The sequence below is a fragment of the Eumetopias jubatus genome, unplaced genomic scaffold (assembly GCF_037043125.1).
Source record: "Eumetopias jubatus isolate StellerSeaLion01/CBP00866 unplaced genomic scaffold, mEumJub1_p1.0 scaffold_8, whole genome shotgun sequence".
NCBI classification, from domain to species: domain Eukaryota; kingdom Metazoa; phylum Chordata; class Mammalia; order Carnivora; family Otariidae; genus Eumetopias; species Eumetopias jubatus.
Genome location: NW_028274814.1, coordinates 17465729 through 17486259, shown reverse-complemented (window position 1 = coordinate 17486259; position 20531 = coordinate 17465729). Strand labels below are relative to the sequence as shown.

Below are 20531 nucleotides of genomic sequence, written 5' to 3'. Positions count from 1 at the left end.
AACACAAGCAGGGGGAGTGGGAGAGGGAGAAGCAGGCTTCCTGCTCAGAGCTCCATCCCAGGATCCTGAGATCATGACCCGAGCCGAAGGCAGACACTTAATGACTGAGCCACCCAGGCACCCTGGATTTTATTTTAGATATTTAATGTCATCCATATGAAAAACTTGGTCATCTACAGGGCTAAATGGTAAATAAGTAAAACGTGTAATTTTCTTGATGTGATTGACAGTTGATTGTGTGCAAGGATAAGATGTTAGAGCAAAGAACTACTAAATAAATGTACAACAGTAGAATTTGTATCCGTGTGACTTTTACTTTTTTTTTTTTTTTTTTTGTAGGATCATTCATTTATTTCGGATCCCATCAGTCTCAGGGAGTGGCCAAGCTTGGAAGTCCTATTCTTACAAAAGCACTCACTGCCTCTACCCCATGTCAGGTAATCAGTTATTGGAACTTCCATTGGCCATTCTGTGGTTGTAAACGGTTAGGCGTGGGTTACCTGTGCCAGTAAATGCCTGCTATGTTTTACTGCCATTTTCATGATGAACTGAGAGATTTATATGAGCTATTTCAACATGAAATGTCATGTTCTTCCAAAAGACCATTTGCGACATATAACTTAAACGGTTCTTTTTTGGGGCCTTTTAAAGAATATTTCTGTCATTTTATATTCTTTCCACATAGTCCTTCGAGTAATCCAAAGCTATGGATACATGTTGCCAAAACTGCTGATTATTTTGACCAACGGTGTTAATTGAGTAAAATAAAATAAGCGAAACAAGTGCTTAATGAAAGGAAGATGAAAGGGTGAATAAAGAGAAATAGGTACAGAAAAAAATACATTTTCTGAAATTTTATTTTTTCAATTAGTCTTTGTGGTGCCGAGTAAACATAGAGCAAGTAATACATGCTCAGTCCATTTCAACAACACCATAAAGAAAGCAGAGAACGACTTCAGAGTCAGACAGACCTGGTTCAAATCTCAGTTCTGCCACAGATTATATATACTCTCTTTGAGACTCCGTGTCTACACTGGAAGTGTAATATTAGAATGCCTTTATCGCATGGTTGTCAAGATTAAAATATCATTAAGCAAAGTATCTGACAAAGTATCTGGCACATAATAGGTGTTCACTAAGCAGAATTCCTTTATTTTTCATAGAACTAACACTACATTTAGATGTTTCTGTTCAGCTTGCCGTGTTTTCTGTCTTTTTGAGCATTCCAGCAAGCCTCCAAGCCCTCAGGATTTCAGTTTATTTATTTTTTTTGGTTATCAGAAAACCATGCAGATCGATACTGCTGCACACTAAATTCATCATCTGTAAATGTGGGGGTACAGCAGTTTATTCAGGCATTCCTGCTGACAAGTCACACATTGTTCAGAGGAATAAATCTAATTGTATGTTCAGCTTGATATAAATCTGAATGGGAGTGCTCAGATCTCTTAATGGATTGTCTTCTCTCTCTCTCTTTTTTCTTCCTTATTCTTTCCTGCGCATTTCTCTGGGGATTATATTTAAAATGACTGCCTGGACTTCACCTCCACTTTGCCCAGATGCACTCTACACTTGCTCACCTTTGTTTTATTTCAATTAAATCCTATGTGATAGATATAGATTTTTTTTTGAAAACTCCTGAGGCATTTACTCACTCTGTAAAAGTACTTTACAAGCTTACTTAGCCTTAATTCAAGGTCATATACTGAAGAGAGGTGATCACCGTTGTTACTTACATAGGCATTGGATACAAAACAATAAAATGTATTAATTCTACCTGTTTTGCAGAAATTTGAAAGCAAACATTAAGAGCTTATTAGAAATTTCTGAGATTCAATGATTTTTTTCTTTTTAAAGATTATCCACATTTTCCATTGTTGTATGCTGGTAGCCATTAATTTGTGGTGATTTGGTTTATGTTTCAACATATGATTGTTTCCACTTGGGAGCAAAAATGCTCTCTTGTTGCTTAAACTTGGAGTTTAGCTGTGGTGGTGCCTCAGTGAAAGCCATGGGCATCTTTAGACAACTTGCTGATTTATTTCTCAGAACCAGCACTCAACCTCCCAAGGCCTCAAATGCTGAGTTAGTGGTTTGCTGTGATTTTTAGAAAAGTAAGAGTGTTTCAGGGAGCCATTCCAGACTGCCAGAAGAGGTTTTTTTTCTCCCCTTTGTCTGTATCTGCTTGAATGTTAGTACTTTTGAGTTAGAGGGATGGATATTTGGGTTACTTCTATAATACTTTTTGGTCTAGGAAGTAGAATTAGACACAGCTAGAGAAGGTTATCTATAGTCTGAGATACACATAGTTTATGTTCTTTCCCAAAGGAGTATTCTAAGAATATAGTATTACTTTTTTATAAGTCTGTGGTAATATGTGATACTTTCTTTCATAAAAGTTACGGAATAAGCAAACAAACCAAATTCTTATCTTATTGAGTAATCAGAAAATCCAGCCGATCTTCCTAAGTGGAACATACTGATAATAGTTATATTCGTGGAATAGCAGATGTTAGTCATTATAAAATGGTGAAGTTAGGCGGGGAAATAACTGAAGTTGTGTGCTTTGATATGATTAAGTCTTCATTTTATGAAATTACATTTTTCCTTACATAATCATGTGAAGCTAATATAGTTCAGAACATTTTTTTGAAAGGAGTTTAAAACCATGAAGCTTTCTTTTGAGTCTACTTTTCTAACAAGAGGCTAGTAGAGTCATTTTGCATGAATTATCTTGTGCTTTATGCATAGCCAGCACATGGCATCAACACGCACAAATTTTCCTACACCCACTCCTTGCCTAAGATATGGACTTTAATTTAAAGACTTCAAAAGTCCCTTCAGTCACTGTTGGAAACTTGGCATTTTTCCGTGGAATAGCCAGGAGATAGGACAAACAGAACACATGGGAGCCAGAAACTACTATTTCTTATGTTGAAATGCTGTTACTGTTTTGAATTAACTAGGAAATATCAAATATGAAGGAGATTTATGGTAGGTATTAATACTTTCTGAATTCTCATATTTGAGTTACTATACAAAATTACTTTTAGGGCTTCACAATTAATTAAAGACAGGGAGATTGATTAATACAAACCTTCTGCTTTCAAAGCTGGTTTGCGTATTTGTCTACTTTAAAAACAATTCCCCAACTTGTTTTGCACTTGTTTTAATATTCTTTAATTTTAAAAAATCATAAAATTTTTTAAAAAGGTGAATGAGGTTATCAGGGAAAAGGTAGATGAAGCAAGAGATGGGTTGGTTCCACACATAAAGCTTATTAGAACCAGGCTACACATTTGAACTAAGTTTTCCAGCAACCAGTAGAAACAGATGAATCGTCGTTTGATTTAGATTCAAGGCAGTAAAAATAGCAAAACAAAGCAAAAATAGTTCTTTGGAGAGTTCTCTCCTGAGTGCATATAGTGGTAACAGTGTAAACATTCTTTCTCTGATTCTGTACACACATATTACTTACCTGCTCTGTGCTGATCACAGCCCGTGATGCTGGGAATACAACAGAGGCCACCTAAGTACATGCTTGCCCTAATGAAATGTCGATTTTAGGGATTCTGACAGCAATTCAGTGTTAAGTGCTCCAAGAGGGTGAGTACAGGATAACAATAATAATCCACTTACAACCATTCTCTCGACGAGTTTTGAAAGGCCATGTCTTATAACGTTTCCCAAGTGAACTCATGTCAATGAGAAATTTAGTAAAAAAAAAAAAAAAAAATTATGGAGTGGGGCTTGCAATCATGTAATCATACTTCATTCCCTGATTGTTTTGTTTAATCCAAGCCTAAATGTTACAGTATGGGATGGATTCTAGAGGCATCGACAGAGTATGGGGGAAAAGGTGAGCAGGTACCCTTTCCACCTGTGCATGAGCAAAACACATGGAGGCTAATCATTTAAATGAAAATATTATATTTTACTGAAGAGCCTAAACTTCTAATTAAGCTTATTCAGATGAAGAATACTCAGGCAAAACATAATTATGACTAGGAGTTAGAAAAATCACTATGGTAATGTTGAGGGAGGGTGTGTGTGTGCGTGTGTGTGTGCGTGTGTGTGATGAATGATCCCCCTCTGAACATGGACTTAGTCCCAGCTGAATTTTGAGGAGCTACATATATCATCTTTTCTCTCTCTTCTCTTTTTCTTTTATTTCTTTTTTCTTTTCCCTTCCTTTCTTTCCTTTTTTTTTCTGTTTTTATTTTTCTAGATATTGAAGATAAAACAGGTGTCGCACATACTAGACAGGATCCGATGTGAGGCAGAGAAGGCAGAAGTAGCTGAGCATTTGGAATACGGCTGAGAAAGAGCTTGAAGATCTGAGATAGGGGAGCAGTTGAAAAAAAAAAAAGACTGTAGGAAAGTTGAGGGAAGAAGCAGAACTTTGAAGAGTAGAGTTGCAGCTGAACACAGACCAAAATCAAATGAAACAGAAATAGGAGGAAATTATTTTAAACTCGTAGATAATGCCCTGGTAGGTCTTTCACAGAGTTAAGTATCAGCCTAATTACTCCTTGGTAGAGCTGACCACGCACTCACCTGGTCAGTGTCACAGGGCGCTGTAGGAACAGAAGGGCAAGCGGTGTGACCATGGCTATCGTGCTTTCCAGCTCATTTGCCTGTACGCATAACTCTTAGTATATCACCTGAAAAGCTGTCCTGTCCTTTTGTAGTAAAAATGAATGATTGGATATTTTATTTTTTTTTAAGATTTTATTATTTGAGAGAGAGAGGGAGAGCACAGAGGGAGAGTGAGAAGGAGAGGGAGAAGCAGGCTTCCTGCTGAGCAGGGAGCCCTACGTGGGGCTCGATCCCAGGACCCCGGGATCGTGACCTGAGCCGAAGGCAGACGCTTAACGACTGAGTCACCCAGGTGCCCTGATTGGATATTTTTAAAAATACATAAATAATGCACAGTTAGAGAATACAGTTTAAGCCAATGGAATAGTCTATGCTTCATTTTTTTCTCTCCAAATTGCAATTAATCCTTTAATCGTTTTGATTACAGTAATTCAGTGTCTATATAAAACGTGCCTTAGGGACACCTGGGTGGCTCAGTCGTTAAGCATCTGCCTTCGGCTCAGGTCATGATCCCAGGGTCTGGGGATTGAGCCCCGCATGGGGCTCGCTGCTCAGCGGGAAGCCTGCTTCTCCCTCTCCCACTCGCCCTGCTTGTGTTCCCTCTCTCGCTGTGTCTCTCTCTGTCAAATAAGTAAATAAAAATCTTTAAAAAAAAAAAGTGCCTTAGTGAAAAACCAAGAGAAATAAAACCAAGCCTTTAATATTAACATTTATCTGACTACATTTTAATGAATCAGTCATGAATCACGAAAATAATTTCCTTTTGAAATAAGTAGTAAATACATTTTAAATGGTTGGTATAATTTTAACATACCTGTTTTGTAGTTCTGTTTAATAGAATTTTCTGTGATAATGGAAGTTTTTCTCTGCTATGTCCAATATGGTAGCCACTAACTGCATATAGCTATTGGGCACTCAACATGTAATGAGTATAACTGAGGAACTGGGTTTTTCATTTGGTTTCACTTTAATTAATTTACATGTAAATAGCCACACAATTATCAGACCTTTGCCACTATACACATTAGAGTTAATTGTTCTGTTTTCTTTTCATTCTCCCCCATAAAACTCTGGAGTCCCTAAAGACACCTAATACTTTGTATCTTTTCTGACACTGAGCAGCTTCCTTCACGCTCTCTGGGAAAGTTTACAGGTGTTTACTGATGTGCTCATGCTAATAGTCCCGCTCATCCCTCCCTTCTTAAAAAAAAAAAATATATATATATATATATTAACTGAAAACCTACTAAACACAAACTGCTTTAATAGATTCCGCGAGGAATTCACGACACACCTTGTGATTTTGGGTTCATGGCTTCGTGTTCCACTGGCGTGTATCAGATTGAGACCTGCAGAGGTTGCACACTTGACAAGTGCCTATCTGAAATCACAGCTGTATTAATGACTTGGTTCAATGACTTCACCCTACTAGTATTAATTTTGAAAACAACTATGGAAGATTTCTTCATCTATAATAAGCTAAAGAGTTCTGCTTAATGGTCTGTGATGGCAACTCTGTTAAAGTAGTAAATTAAATATAAGTCTTAAGCTCTTATCCTATTAAATATGGATCCCATTGGTATTTACTCTTATTACACTATTAAAATACATTAGCACTGGTGATGTACTGAATGACAGCTTGACAGCTTGGTATGCTGACGGGGCATGTGTATCTCTTGTACTAAGTTTAAAGCCCTGGTTTGCATATTTACAAGCTTGGAACGTGCTGAAACTCTAGCACGGATCTAAAATTTAATTGTAGTTGAGGAACCTAAATCCTTCCTTCCCATAGGATATGATCAAACACTTTCATCTGACTTTTCATTTCTCAGTTACCTGTCTTGCTTATCTGAGTTTAGGGGAGCATGGTAGTAAAGTCTAAAATGAAGCGGACAGAATTTTTTGATGAAGTGGTGACAGTTAAGTAGACACATTAAAAAAGGTGTACCACACTGGAACAGAGAATGTTTGCTCTTTTTTAAGCTAGACAACTTTTTTAAAAGCACATCTAAAAAATTATTCGACTTCAGGGGCACCTGGGTGGCTCAGCCTGTTAAGCGTCTGACTCTTGATTCTGGCTCAGGTCACGATCTCAGGGTGATGAAATCGAGACTTGTGCTGGGCTCCATGCTCAGTGGGGAGTCTACCTGAGATCCTCTCCCTTTCCCTCTGCACCTCCCCCTGCTCGCACTTTCTCTCTCTCTAAAAGAAATCTTAAATTTTTTTTTCAACTTCAATTTCCACTGAAATTGGTACCAACCATAAAATAAATGGGGAGACTATATATACACTAATATCTGTCCATGTAACAAAATAAAACCAAAGTGGTGAAGGAAAAAAGCCCGCAAGAATTTAAAATTCACTGCAACTGAAAAGGAGTTACTTTGAATCCAAAGAGAAGGATTTTACTTCTGAGAGGCCTCATCTGTGAATGCCGTGTTTTCTTAGAGAGCCCTGAGGCTGCACTTTTTAAAGAAATCGTGAGAAGAAAAAAAATTGCTGTGTGTCTGAACTTGTTTTTATGGAGATTTTGTTGACATATTTTATAGAGTGAATCATCTAGCCATTGAGGGAATTAATCCCTGCCTCACACAGTTACCTGTTACTTAGTAAATACTCATTAAATGTTGCTTGAATAAATGAGAGTCCTGAATTTCATGTAGTAGCTATTGCTGTCACCACCTAAAATAATTCTTTACTTTTTTTTTACTGCCTAGTTAAGTGCTCAAACCCTTAGATTGTCATCGCTGATAATGACTAGGAGGTGAAATGATCATCCCCCCCCAAAAAGGATGTTTTCTTACTTAAATTATGAACCAACAGTATTACATGAGCTCCCAAGTTCTTTGATAGTGTCCCCATGAGAAGGAATTAATGGAAAGTACTCGTTACAGTTTTCTTTTTTACCTGAGAAAATACTTTTTCAGGAAAACATTTTTTTTTTTTTTTGGTTTGGTGTTTGAGACATCAATGAGAATGTGTAAGTAAAATCTGATTTTGTACACTAAGAATATATACCTCTATCGAAACTTCTGTGGAAGCAGAGTGGTACCGCCCATGCTGGTGTAGACAAATAGGTGTCCTCAAACTTGTCTTGGTGGTGGGCTAACGTCCCATTTCTTTAGACCTCTTGATGGCATGTGTTAAAAATACCAGTTAGTAGAGCTGCCTTGAACCTTTTCTTAAGGGGAGAATGCCAAGGCAGGCAAAATACACACTTAGGATTTTCTGGGCTCATGTATTTGGAGGAAAGGAGAATTGAGATTATATTTAACAGCAGAATGATTTGTGATATTTTTAATTATAGAAAAGTTGTTGGAGACCAGTAAATGGAATATTCACGTCATTCAAAAACATTTCCAACAGGTGAAATTTTGGTATCATTTGTCCCGGCATTCACATCTCTCCGTTTTTACAAGAACATCACTGGATGGGGATTTGCAAAAGCAAGGTGATCTAATTGGAATCTCCAAATCTCAGTGGAAACAAGCAAAAATCAATCTCTGTGTGAGGGCTGGAGAATCTACTCTACCTTTTCAGGTAAGCAAGCACACAAGAAATTAATACAACTTAGCAGAAGATGCTAATTTAATACTACTTTTTTTTTTCCTCAGAGAACAATGTAACACATGAAAAACACATATATCCCATAGACTTATCAGCTGTTGAAAAAGGAAGCACATTCACAATCAGAGATGAGTACAGATGTTAAATTGCTCAAGACTGTTGAGTGGATGCTTAGCAAAACTGGAGATAAGAATTGAATAGGAGGAGGAGAAAACAGTTGAATAGGATGGCAGAGAGAAAAGTATTTTAATAGGAAAATATTTATTTTTTACGTAAGGATGGCAGATTATATGAGGTGGTGAAAAAAACCTGGCTTGCACTATGCTCACATTTTAATTCTGATCCCTTCTTTTCTGCTGCCCATTAATATTGAGATTTTTTTTTTTCAATCTTTTATGTCATTTTCTTGGCTCATAATAAAAGAAGGCAACTGTAGGTAATCAAATTGGTGCCCGAATTTTCACCCTCCTGGAGATGGCTTTCTTCTGGATGACATTTGAAAAGAGTGATTTTGTAAACTAGATTGGATGATAGAATATAGCAGAAAACACACAGCCTTTGGAGTTAGGTGGTCTGAGTTCTGATCTCTGCTCAGCTCATGGGTTGCTAAGGGACTCCAAATTACATCTTTGAGCTTCACGTTTCCCTATCTGTAAAAACCACAGAGATGGTAAAAGCAATACTTCGGGGGAGTCTGAGTATTAAAGATAAAGCTAAAATGGTGGCCCCGAACATGGGCTCTGGAGTCTGGGGTTCAAGCCAGGTGTATAATCATGGGGAAGTTGCTTAATCCCTCTGCACTTGTTTCTTCTGTTAAATAGGAGGTGAGAGTCATTGTTCGGGTGTTAGGGGCCCCCTAATAACTAACGTACCTCCTTGGTCCTCCTCTCTGAGCCAGTTAAGATAAATACAGAAGTCAAACAGCAAAATATTTTAGAGAAGATGCTTTTAGAATCTGCCGCCATATGTTTAAATAACACTTCACCTCAGAATAAACAGATTCACCCAGAGAACAATGAACTGTGCCAGAGAAATCCAGGACTCACACATTGGGGGAAACCCATGACTCTTAGCCAGAGCTAACATCAGAGTGTATGCGTCCAAGAGTGGGAGTTGAAGGAGAGACAGCATAAGTTTAGCACATCCAGCTTATTCTTCTAACATCACTAATCAGTTAAATCCTCCTGTCCACGGGAGAGAGTAAGAGGTCGGTAATAGCAGTGTTACCTCAAGTTCCTGCCCATGGAAGTAGAAGGAATAGGGAATAAATATGGACTCCTTTCAGTATCCTCTTCTTTCTAGAACTGTTGTGAGGATTGAATGATTTATATATGTAAAGCACATAGAAGATATTCTGGCATAAAGTAAACACACAAAGTTAGCTCTTATTACTGCCGTGATTATCCATTGGACATTGTCTGGGAATAGTAGACACTCAGTGAATATTAGTATTCTTTATTTTGAAAAGGCGTTTCCTCTTGACCAGAACTCTAGGCTCAGTGATTAGAAGCTCCTTCATTCTGTGAAGGTCTCTAAACTCCCTGATTCTCAAGGATCACATTTATGACTACACTCCCGTACCTAATGGACAAAAATACTGTGAATCTAGTAACTCTTAATAGGAAAGAAGTAAAGGCCAGTCATGGAATCACGTAAGTGCCAATCTCCATTACATGTGACAGGACAAACAAAATCAGAACAGTTCTGATCCCTTGCTTCATTTATTTATATTCTGTATAACATTATTTTCATTAGATTTGCTTTTAGTTAGAATGAAACTTAAAGATCTTCGAGAGTCCATTGTTAATTCACATTATTGGAAATTAAACATAATATCCTTCTCCACACAAAAACCTGCATGTGAATAATGATTCATGATTTCCTTATTATTGCCCAAACTTAGAAGCGTCCCAAGATGTTCTTCAGTAGGTGAATGGGTAAATAACCTGTGGTATATCCAGACAATGGAATATCATCTGGTGCTAAAAAGAAATGAGCTATCACGTCATGAAAAGACATGGGGGAACCTCAGGTGGATATTACTAAGTGGAAGCAGCCAACCTGAAAAGGCTACTTCCTCTCTGAGTCCAACTGTCTGGCATTCCGGAAAAGGCAAAACTAGGGAGACAATAAAAAGATCAGTGGTTGCCAAGGGTTGGGGGGTGCAGGGAGAGAGGAGGGATGAATAGATAGAGCAGAGAGGATTTTTAGGGCAGTGAAAATACTCTGTATAATAATATGATGATGGATAAATGTTATACATTGGTCCAAGCCCACAGAATGTACAACATCAAGAAGGGACCAAAATGTAGACAGTGGACTTTGGGTGATTATGAGGTTCATCATTTGTAATACATGTCTCACTCCGGTGGGAGATTTTTTGTTTTAGTTTTTCCAAGAGAGTGGGGGGTGGAGGGAGAGAGAATCCTAAGCAGCTTTCACACCCAGCGAGCAGCCTGATGCGAGGTTTGATCTCATGACCCTGAGTTCATGACCTAAGCCGAAATCAAGAGTGAAATGCTCAACCAGCTGAGCCACCCAGACACCCTGGGAGATGTTGATAATGGGGAAGCTGTGTGTGAGTTGGGACAGAAGGTATGGAAGAAAACTACACCTTCTCCTCAGTTTTGCAGTGAATGTAAAATTGCTCTAAAAGTCTTAATGAAAAACAAAACTAAACCACAATGTATTCTTTTAGAACCAGTTATTTGAGAAATGTTTTGAGTTGAAACACATGCCATTCCTTTCTGGACCTGCAGGCACTCTTTAACCTATCGCCATTATTGAAGAGATTCGGTGCAGTGTCCTTTTCGTTCCCCTTTAGCATTTCTTCCTTTGGTGCTCTGGTCTGTGTTTTACTTTGCTTTGCAGTGCGAAGTGAGCTTGCTTTTTATTATCTGGGGCATATTAACTGGTTTGTAGGGTGACCCGTGGTTTGATAGGATTTTATAATTGGGCAGCAGTGGATTTGTGATGTTTTTCTAAAGAAGCCCTGCTCTGCTGGGTCTTCGTTCCTGTCTGTGGTGTCTCAGCGCCATGTGTTGGCTTTCCTGTCTCCCCCATTGGGGCTCCTAATCCACCCCAATTAGCTTCAGCTTAATTGTGATAGCCTTTGAGGGGAGTGAATGGTTCTGGGTTCTTGCTACGTCTTATTTTGCCCCTGAGAAGTTTTTAGTCTCTGCCTCTGTCCCCCCTTAATACTTGGCTGTAGTATATTTGTTTTAGAAACTGCAGGTAAGTAAAAACGAATAAGAATTCCCTCAGATTTTGTCATCAAGAAGCCCATTATAGATCCACAATCCCTAACCAACAATTTGGAAAATTAAAATTTGGAAAACAATAAGCTTTTGAAAAACCAATTTGGAGACAAAACTTAACCTCACCTGAACCTGTGTGAGGTCTTTAGGCAGTTCATTTAGTGAGATGCTTGATTAGATAGTGCTGCCCCCAGTCTCCCTGAGGGTATCATGTAATATACACAGTGTTAGATGAACATTCTCAACTCTGAACTAGTCAAATTTCAAGACCCAGCTGGCCCCAAAGACTTCGGGTAAGGAATTGCAGGCCTGTGTTCACATTCTGGTGTGAATCAATCCCGAATTTATGCAGACACACATATACACGATACATAAATACACTCAGTCACACATAGATATATACGCACGGTAGTATTTAATACATTATTACTACATATACGGTAAATATTTCAAACAAGTAGAAAATACAGAGGCAAATATCTTTGTACTCACACCTCAGAATGAACTGTTAGCATTCTGTTTGCTTATAACCTTGAGACCTGTTTGCATATGAACATATAGCTTTTGTCCTCTTTGCACCCATTTCCATTCCTTTTCTTGTCCTCTGCTGGAAAAAAAATGCAGATCTTACGCTGGTTTTAACTTGATTTCTGTAAATGCATATTTAGAAACATGCAGATGTGAATGAGGATTCTAGCTAGCTGCAATTCTACTTCATTCTTTTAGGGACAACAATTGCAAAAGATACTCTACCTATAAATAGTCAATCTAGCTTTTTAAAATATTCAAATATTTAAAGTTTACATTCTTGGGAATGGGCTTCTTTGGCACTTTAGAAGACTGAATCATTTAAGGGTGACCTTAGTCATCACCTGACTATCCTTCAATGTGACTAAATTCTGAACATATTTATACAGCATAGTCCAATCCAAACGCTGGAAAGGAGAAAAGCGTCAACCCATATGACCTCTATGTCTTCTTCTAGCCATGAACTTCTTTTGCAGTGTTGTCCTTTTGATGTCTCTTGTAGACATCACAACAGAGTACAAATCACTTGAGTTTCTTAGGAAATAAACACCCTTAGGTAGGTAAGGCTTTTATTCTTCCTGGTAGAAAAGGATAAGGCTTACTCTTTATTCCATAAGAACAGCAAATTAGCACCATTTCAATAGTCTCTCCATTTCCTGTATGGTTTTTTATTGGAAGAATATAAGTCAAATAGTCAATAGTATTCTTTTCAGTCCAATGGCCCGCCCATTGGATATGTTGAGTTTTTACAGAAATGTACTCACTTCATTTACAATTTCTTTTCCCCCTCACTGCTGTTCTTAGTTTTAATATCTAAAGGTGGTTCTTTTTCTGAGTACTGTCCATTGATTTCCAGCTGATCTACTTTTTTCAGGTTTTCTATTAATACATAATTGTGTCATGTTTTAGGCTTCATTTTAAAATGACCCTTTTGTGAAATTTTCCACAATGATTGATAACATGTTCATTCTTTATCAAAGATATAAATCAATAACAATTTCCTGACATTATTTGAAGATTCAGTGAAGGGTAAGATTTATAATACAATAGTAAAAGCTGGTCTAGTCTCTATAAACTTACAATGTCCTCAGCCTTCTTAATTTAGGACTGCACTGAATATTGTTACACCAGACAGCTCTGGTCTGCAGCATCTGCTAAAGACTAGTTATCTTTTTATTTTATTCTAGCAATGCAGTATAGCCTAATCGTTGATGGCTCAGGTTACATATTTTTCTTATTAAAATATATAATCTTCAACCAATTACTTCACCTCTGAAGCTTCTGTTTCTTTTGCTTTCACATGAGGATGAAAATAGCACCATCTTCACAGGGTTAAAACAACTGAATGTGATTGGCATGCAGTAAGCTTTAAATAATGTTTGCGATTGCTCTTATTATTGATAACATCATTCAAAAATTACTATATTCCATTTTTTCCTATTATATTCCTACTTTCTCCATTCTTAGATTCCTATTTTTTTGTTCTTGTTATTCCTTTAAAAAAAAAAAAAACAAGATATCAAAGAGCCAAAATCTAAATATGCTAGTTGAGTATTTCTCTGGAAAGGCTTACTTTGGTTTTTCAGATATAAAAAGTAATCACTTGATTATAAGCTACATTTGTAAGTTGTTTGGCTCCTGAAAGCAAAAACAAGAAATGATTTTGCTCTTTCAGGGAGTAATATCATATCACCGAATAAAACAAATATCAGCAAGATCCTGAAAAATAGTTTAAGAAGGGAGAGACCTCTGCATAGAACTTGGAATTTAAATTCTCAAATTTCCTTGAGAATCTTAAAAAATGAGGTTTTCACTTCTCCTTCATTTGTGGTTGAAATGCCCATGGTTGAAACATTTCTTCTGCATGAATTCTTTCTCACTTACTGATTATTAATGGGTTCTGTATTTCCCAAAGGAAAACTGCCTTTATTCACAAATCAAAAGATTGGCTTAGTTGAAACAAGCAATAAAAAACAGAATAGCCAAGAGGATTTTGGACTCATCAGATGGTATTATTTACAGACATAAGATACATTTTTAAAAGAAGTGACTTCTTTTTAAATTTGGAAGATTTTAATTCATGGTAGAATTATAATTTTTCATTTTAGAGTTCTGAATTTAATTATATAGAAATAAGCAAGCAGAGGTGTAGATGACCTGGTATCATTTTTATTTGGCTTTGGAAGTAGTTTTATATTAACATTTTAATATGAGTATCTGAAAGTCTTGTGGTTCCCTTCAGACAAAATGATATAACCATATTTTACAGACCTAGTTTCACAATTCTATTTCAACTCCTGCCAGGGTCCCACCTCATCCATGTACGTCTTTAGAGACACAGAGAAGTGCCCCAAGCATTCTTTTTTCCCCACTTTTTTAAAAAGTTGTGCAGGGCTTCAAATATGGCATCTATAAAGGCTTGTCTAATGCGTCTGAAGAATTAAGCATCTGTATTTTAATTGACTTCAGTCTACAATAATTTCTAGTAATGAATAAAAGGAAAAATCTTTTAAAATTAAAGCTGTCCAAAATAAATTACAATAACTTAATGGTGTTAAGCATAATATATTTTTCAATTACAGTGCCTATACTTTGTCAAAATCCTTCTTTAAAAACTTATTTTCTGCTTTATGTATGAAGGCCATATTCCTTAGTCGGTTAAGACTCTACAAAAAAACCCAGTTATAATAAGAATTTTAAAAATCATTAAAATTATATACATCTCATCATAAAGTATCAAAAATTGCAGATAAGGCAATAGTCTGTCCTGACATCCTTCGCCTCTTATTATAGTCTTTATCTTGAGGTTAGCATAGACGTTAGTTCATTTTCACTCTGGACCCTATTCTATTGATAAATATGTATGTACCACTATATCTAGAAATCTAAACCATTGTGTTTTTAGCCTAAGTAGTATCCTATCATAAACTTTTTTTTTTGTAATTTTTCACTGAGAAACACATATTGAGGTTCTTTCCATATTAACACATTGAGATATTATTTTTAACTGGCATGGTTACCCATGGTCTGTATAACCATTTATTTATTTATTTTTTAAAGATTGTATTTATTTATTTGAGAGAGCAAGAATGAGAGAGCGAGCACATGAGAGGGGGGAGGGTCAGAGGGAGAAGCAGACTCCCTGCTGAGCAGGGAGCCCGATGTGGGACTCAATCCCGGGACTCCAGGATCATGACCTGAGCCAAAGGCAGTCGCTTAACCAACTGAGCCACCCAGGTGCCCTAACCATTTATTTTTTTGATTGGCATTTAAATTGTTTCCATTTATTTACTTATCAAAACCAACGTTGAAGTAAACATTCCTGGATGGGCTTTCACATACATGCTGATGAGTGTCTCTCTAGCATAAATGCTGAGAAGTGGGCTTAATTTTTGTAGTCTGTGCTATTTTTCTTTTTAATAGAGAACATCAAATTGCCTTCCACTTGGGGCTGCACCAATTCTTGCAATCAGTTTGTTCCATCTGTTAGTTAATTTATCATTCTGTTAAAATCCCATACTACTGTGTATGGGAGGAAAACATTTTCCCTGACCCTCTTATGGTTCCTGGCTGGGTCTGAATATTAAACTAACAATGTAGATTGAAGGAGAAAGCATACAAAATTATTTAATGTAAGTCTTACATGACACTGGAGCCTTAATAAGGACGTAAAGACCAGTTAATAAAGAAACAGTTAATCCTAAGCCTTTTTATGCAAAGTTTGATGAAGAATGAACAGTCATGGAAAGAGACAATGGAGCAAAGAGTATGAGCTAAGTGTAATCAACTGGGAGAAACCTAGCCAGGCGAAGATTTAGATTCCTCTGCTTGTGTGTCCTTTTGTCTTCCAAAATAAGGGTGCCCCTTCCCTCCAGTTATAGACAGGACACCTCTCACATGAGCGAAGATCAGGAGGTCCATCCTGCACATGCCATTTCTTAAATTCCTCCAGCTTGAAATACTCATTATGCCAAGGTGTGCCATATTTTGGGGATAGTATGTCTCAAAACCCATCATCCTGTAGCACCCCAAGTGTTCTAGTCTATGTGTTGCTAAAGTGAGCATTTCACCCAAAGTGTTCTAAATATACCATACACTTCCACATCTCCTTGCTTTTGCCTGTAATGTTACTAGATTCTCAAACAAAATCTGAGGTAGCAGTTATAACTGAGTAGCTATTATTAGGTAATTAGTTATTGGTTGTTAGGTAGTTAGTATTTTTAGCAACTTTTTTCAAATTTTGTCTCACATTCTTGGCAGAAACAATGAAGTGTTTTTCTTCGATTCTCCTAGTATCTTATACTATCTCTTTGTATAACACTTGTGGTGTAGTTTAGTTGTTAATGCATCATAACAAGTAAATCATAAGAACTTTGGGATCTGAGATCCTCTCTGTTAAGATCGAGATGCACCACCTACTATGTCCTGGACTGGTGGTCTTACTACACGTCTTTAAGACTCCAGACATAATTTCTCTCTCATTTTTTTTAAGGTGGTAGATTAACAACATAATAATGTGATTAATGAGAAAGAAAACAAATTATATCAGTCATTATTCAGAGTGTTAGAATAAATTAAACTGAAATAGATGCCTCTGAGTGCTTTAACTTATGAATATTATTAACCACTCTAGGTGATTATTGACTCTGCTTTACCTCACTAAGTGGGTTTCTGTGTATATACATAATACATATTAGTATTTAAATATTCTGATATGAAAATGAATCATTGCCTCCAGCAGACCCATTACAAATGAATTCATATCTCAGTTAAATTGAGTTGTAAACCACACAGTTGATTACCCCAAAGAGCTCATTTTAAATGCATACAACTCTTAATGGCTCCAATGGGAAGGCAACCCTTCAGGAGTGATGAATGTTTCAACTTTTAATTGAAACAAGGTTACCTAAGACATTAAGGTTACATAAGAAGCTGTCAAAGCCGCTATGACTATAAATTTAGAATTTGAATGTTCTGGTCAAAACAGTTTTCTGAAATTAGATGGGAAGTTGGGGACAGATGCAAATGAGCTTCTCTACACAAAGATATATGATTGTAAGACATTTATGATATATTTCTAATAATTTGTTTTTCTGTAATTATAGTTGATTTTGGAAGCTACTGTTTTATCCTCAAATGCTACTGTTGCTCTAGACGACATCAGTATATCCCAGGAATGTGAAATTTCTAATGTGTCACTTCCAGGTACCAGCATTCTAAAGAAAGGTAAATTTTTCTTGTGGTCACTGAAGTTTTAAACATATGAAATAATGAGTTCCTCCTGATACCAAAATTTAAAACATACTTGAGTCCTCCAGTAATATAGCTCACAAGTAGCTAATACCAGGTTGTGGATTCTATCACATGCCTTGAAAACTAAAACATACTTAAAAAAAATATATATATATATATATATATATATATGGTGTATACAGCCTAGGCCTTAGAGACTTTTCCAGTAATATTCTATGCTTGTGGCTAAAATTGTCACAGTTTTTTAGTTATAGAAATTATGAAATAATTTGAATTATTTTGCATGTTTTAAAAACACTTCCATAAAAATTTCTATTTTAATTTTGCTTGGTACTTCAAATGATTATATAATGAAATTCATGTTTCAGAGTCACCTAGGAGTTCAAAAAACTTACTGTGTTTGGAAAAGTGACTTAAGGCCAGCCAAAAATTTAAATCTTGATCCTAAAACTCTCTGTTTAAATTCAGAACATATATTTTCAAGTAACAGAAGGAGTTTGTCTAATTTTTTGACTAAATATTTTGTAGAGCATTTCAATTAAGGGGCAGAAAGATTGTCGTAAAAATAAATCCCCAATAGTCAAATAGGCATTTTTGGAAAATCGAACCATTATTTAGGTTCTGAGAATGGACTGGAACAGTATGCATTGTGCCTCAGTTACCTCTCATTTTAACACTGATTGATGTTTCCCTTTGACCACTTCTACCAGACTAGAGTCTGTTAGTAAACAGACAACATTAAAGATTTTGTTTGAAATCTTGAAAGATTTTGTTTGAAAATGACCACATTTTATTTTTCTTTATCTATATACATGAACATTATTTGCATTTAGAAATTAGGCACATCTTATATTCTGAGGTTATGTTTCATTAAACAAGATATTTATTAGTAAATGGAAAAGCTGAATTCCTACATGAGCTAAATGCAATAATTGAGGGTAATATAGCAGAAACAATTCTGGATTGAGAACTAGATTAAAGAACTTTTAATTAGTCTTTTATTAAAGACCTCTTTCATTGGTGAAATTGTATAATTCTCTGTACTAACTTTATATTGTCCTATGTATTTACTTTATTCAGAATATGTGTTCTGAACTTAAACCTTTCTAAGCTCTGTGTGTATGTGGTTCTGATAGACATTGAGGAATATGAAGCAGCAGATTTAATGATTGAATTTTTGAGGGTTAACCAGCATTACCTTATTTCTGTTATTTAATTAAACATTTTTCTTCTAATCAAATACTGCATCACTAGAATTGGAATAGCAGAAAGTTGACATTGAAGAGAATGTAACTGGAGGCAAGAGTGTGGTTAAAAGTTTTAAATTATCACTAAAATTAACCTTAGCAGAAGTCTCTGAGAGTGCTTGATCTCACTTACAGAGAATTCTCTTCAGAAATTAAAACTCGATTTATGTGTGCTTCATTCCAAACACCATCTTAGTTGGTTAGAGCATAATTATAATCAGGCCAAAATTGTATGAATTTTTCCTGAAAGGCCAGGCCAATATTATATTAATTTTTCCTGAAAGGCCAATTATTGTACACAAAGAGAAAAAAAAACTTTCTTACTGTTTTTGCAAATTTGTCCAGTAGGTCATTATAAGATTTCTGTTGTGAAATTTAGTATTATTACCCAGCAGAAATTTAGGATGGGACTGGAATAGGCATTAAAAAAATAAGCCAAATCCCACTGGTAATGAATTATGTTATATTTGTGGGGCAGAATGGCCAGATTCACCTAGACCCTGTGTTTGAATTAAAAGCCTTTGAAGGCTTTAATCGGCATGCAAATGGCTATAAGACTTCAGAGCAATCCTAGTGCCTTACATATACATTTGAAGCACCATACACAGGATGAAAAAGGAAAACTATACTCTGATTTGGCCTTTTTTATCTAGCTTCTGTGTCTCTAGCATATTTAAAAACTACTGTTCATAAAATAATTATGCATTCCATTTATTTATTGAAGGAGAAGAGTACGTTTTATCCTCTCCATCTCTTAATTTTGAAGCTGGGTTTGTGTCATGTGAGGATGCAGGCTATATTTCATCCAGCAAATTCTGTGATTTTCCCTCTGACTGTCCAAATGGAACAGATGAAGCCAACTGTGGTGAGCCAGTACTTTAATCACTTAGTCCCTTTAGTACTTGTTATTTGGCTAAGATTTATGTGTGCAATGGTTCCCCCCCCACACACACATTAGCCACAGGGGATACATTCCAAGACCCCCAGTGGATGACTGAAACCACAGATAGTATCAAATCCAACGTATGCTATGTTTTTTCCTATACATACATATCTATGATAAAGCTTAATTTATAAGTTAGGAATGGTAAGAGATTAATGACAATAATAGAACAATTATAACGGTGTACTGTAATAAAAGTTGTGTGACTGTAGTCTCTCTCACAAAATATCTCGTACTTACCCTTCTTGTGATGATGTGAGTTGATAAATTGCCTGCTTGATGAGATGAAGTGAGGTGAACAGTTAGGCATTGTGACTTAGCATTAGGGTACTATTGAGCTTTTTAAAAAAATTTTAACTCCAGTATAGTTAACATGCAGTGTTATATTAGTTTCAGGTGTACAATATCGTGATTCAGCATTTGCATATAATACCCAGTGCTCATCGGGACAAGTGCGCTCCTTAATCCCCATCACCTATCATCACTTATTTCACCCATCCACCCCGCTCCCTGAACCGTCAGTCTGTTCTCTATGTTGAGTCTGTTTCTTTGCTTGTCTCTTTCTCTTTTTCTCTTTGCTCATTTGTTTTATTTCTTAAATTCCACATATGAGTGAAATCATATGTTGTTTTTCTCTGATTGAATTATTTTGCATAGCATTATACTCTCTAGCTTCATCCATGTTATTGCAAGTGGCAAGATTTCATTCTTTTTTATGGCTGAATGATATTCCATTGTATATCTGTACTACATCTTCTTTATCCACTCATCAGTCGATGGATACTTGGGTTACCTCCATAGCTTGGCTATTTTAAATAATGCTGCCTTACACATATGTGTGCATATATCCCTTTATATTAGTGTTATTGTGTTCTTTGGGAAATACCCAGTAATGGGATTACTGGGTCATAGGGTAGTTCTATTTTTAGATTTTTTTTTTTAAAAAACCTCCACACTGTTTTCAACAGTGGCCGCACCAGTTTGCATTCATACCAACAGTGCACAAAAGTTCCTTTTTCTCCACATCCTCACCAACATTTGTTTCCTGTGCTTTTGATTTTAGCTACTCTGACAGATGTGAGGTGATATTTTGTAGTTTTGACTTGTACTTCCCTGATGATGAGAGATGTTGAGCAT

The 20531-nt window shown here is 36.3% G+C and overlaps 1 protein-coding gene across 4 annotated transcripts in view; it reads left to right on the top strand.

The window, feature by feature from the left end:
* MALRD1 (MAM and LDL receptor class A domain containing 1) overlaps positions 1–20531 on the top strand; it is an 835513-nt gene that overhangs the window by 125750 nt on the left and 689232 nt on the right. For 2 of the 4 annotated variants that reach the window (XM_088025530.1, XM_088025528.1), the window contains exons 12-15: positions 340–437; positions 7966–8139; positions 17057–17177; positions 19218–19316. In XM_088025530.1, coding sequence (XP_087881656.1) covers positions 340–437; positions 7966–8139; positions 17057–17177; positions 19218–19316 — 492 coding nt within the window. Of the gene's footprint in view, positions 1–339; positions 438–7965; positions 8140–17056; positions 17178–19175; positions 19317–20531 lie in introns of all 4 variants that reach the window. The other 2 variants (XM_088025529.1, XM_028114131.2) reach the window with 2 other exon arrangements.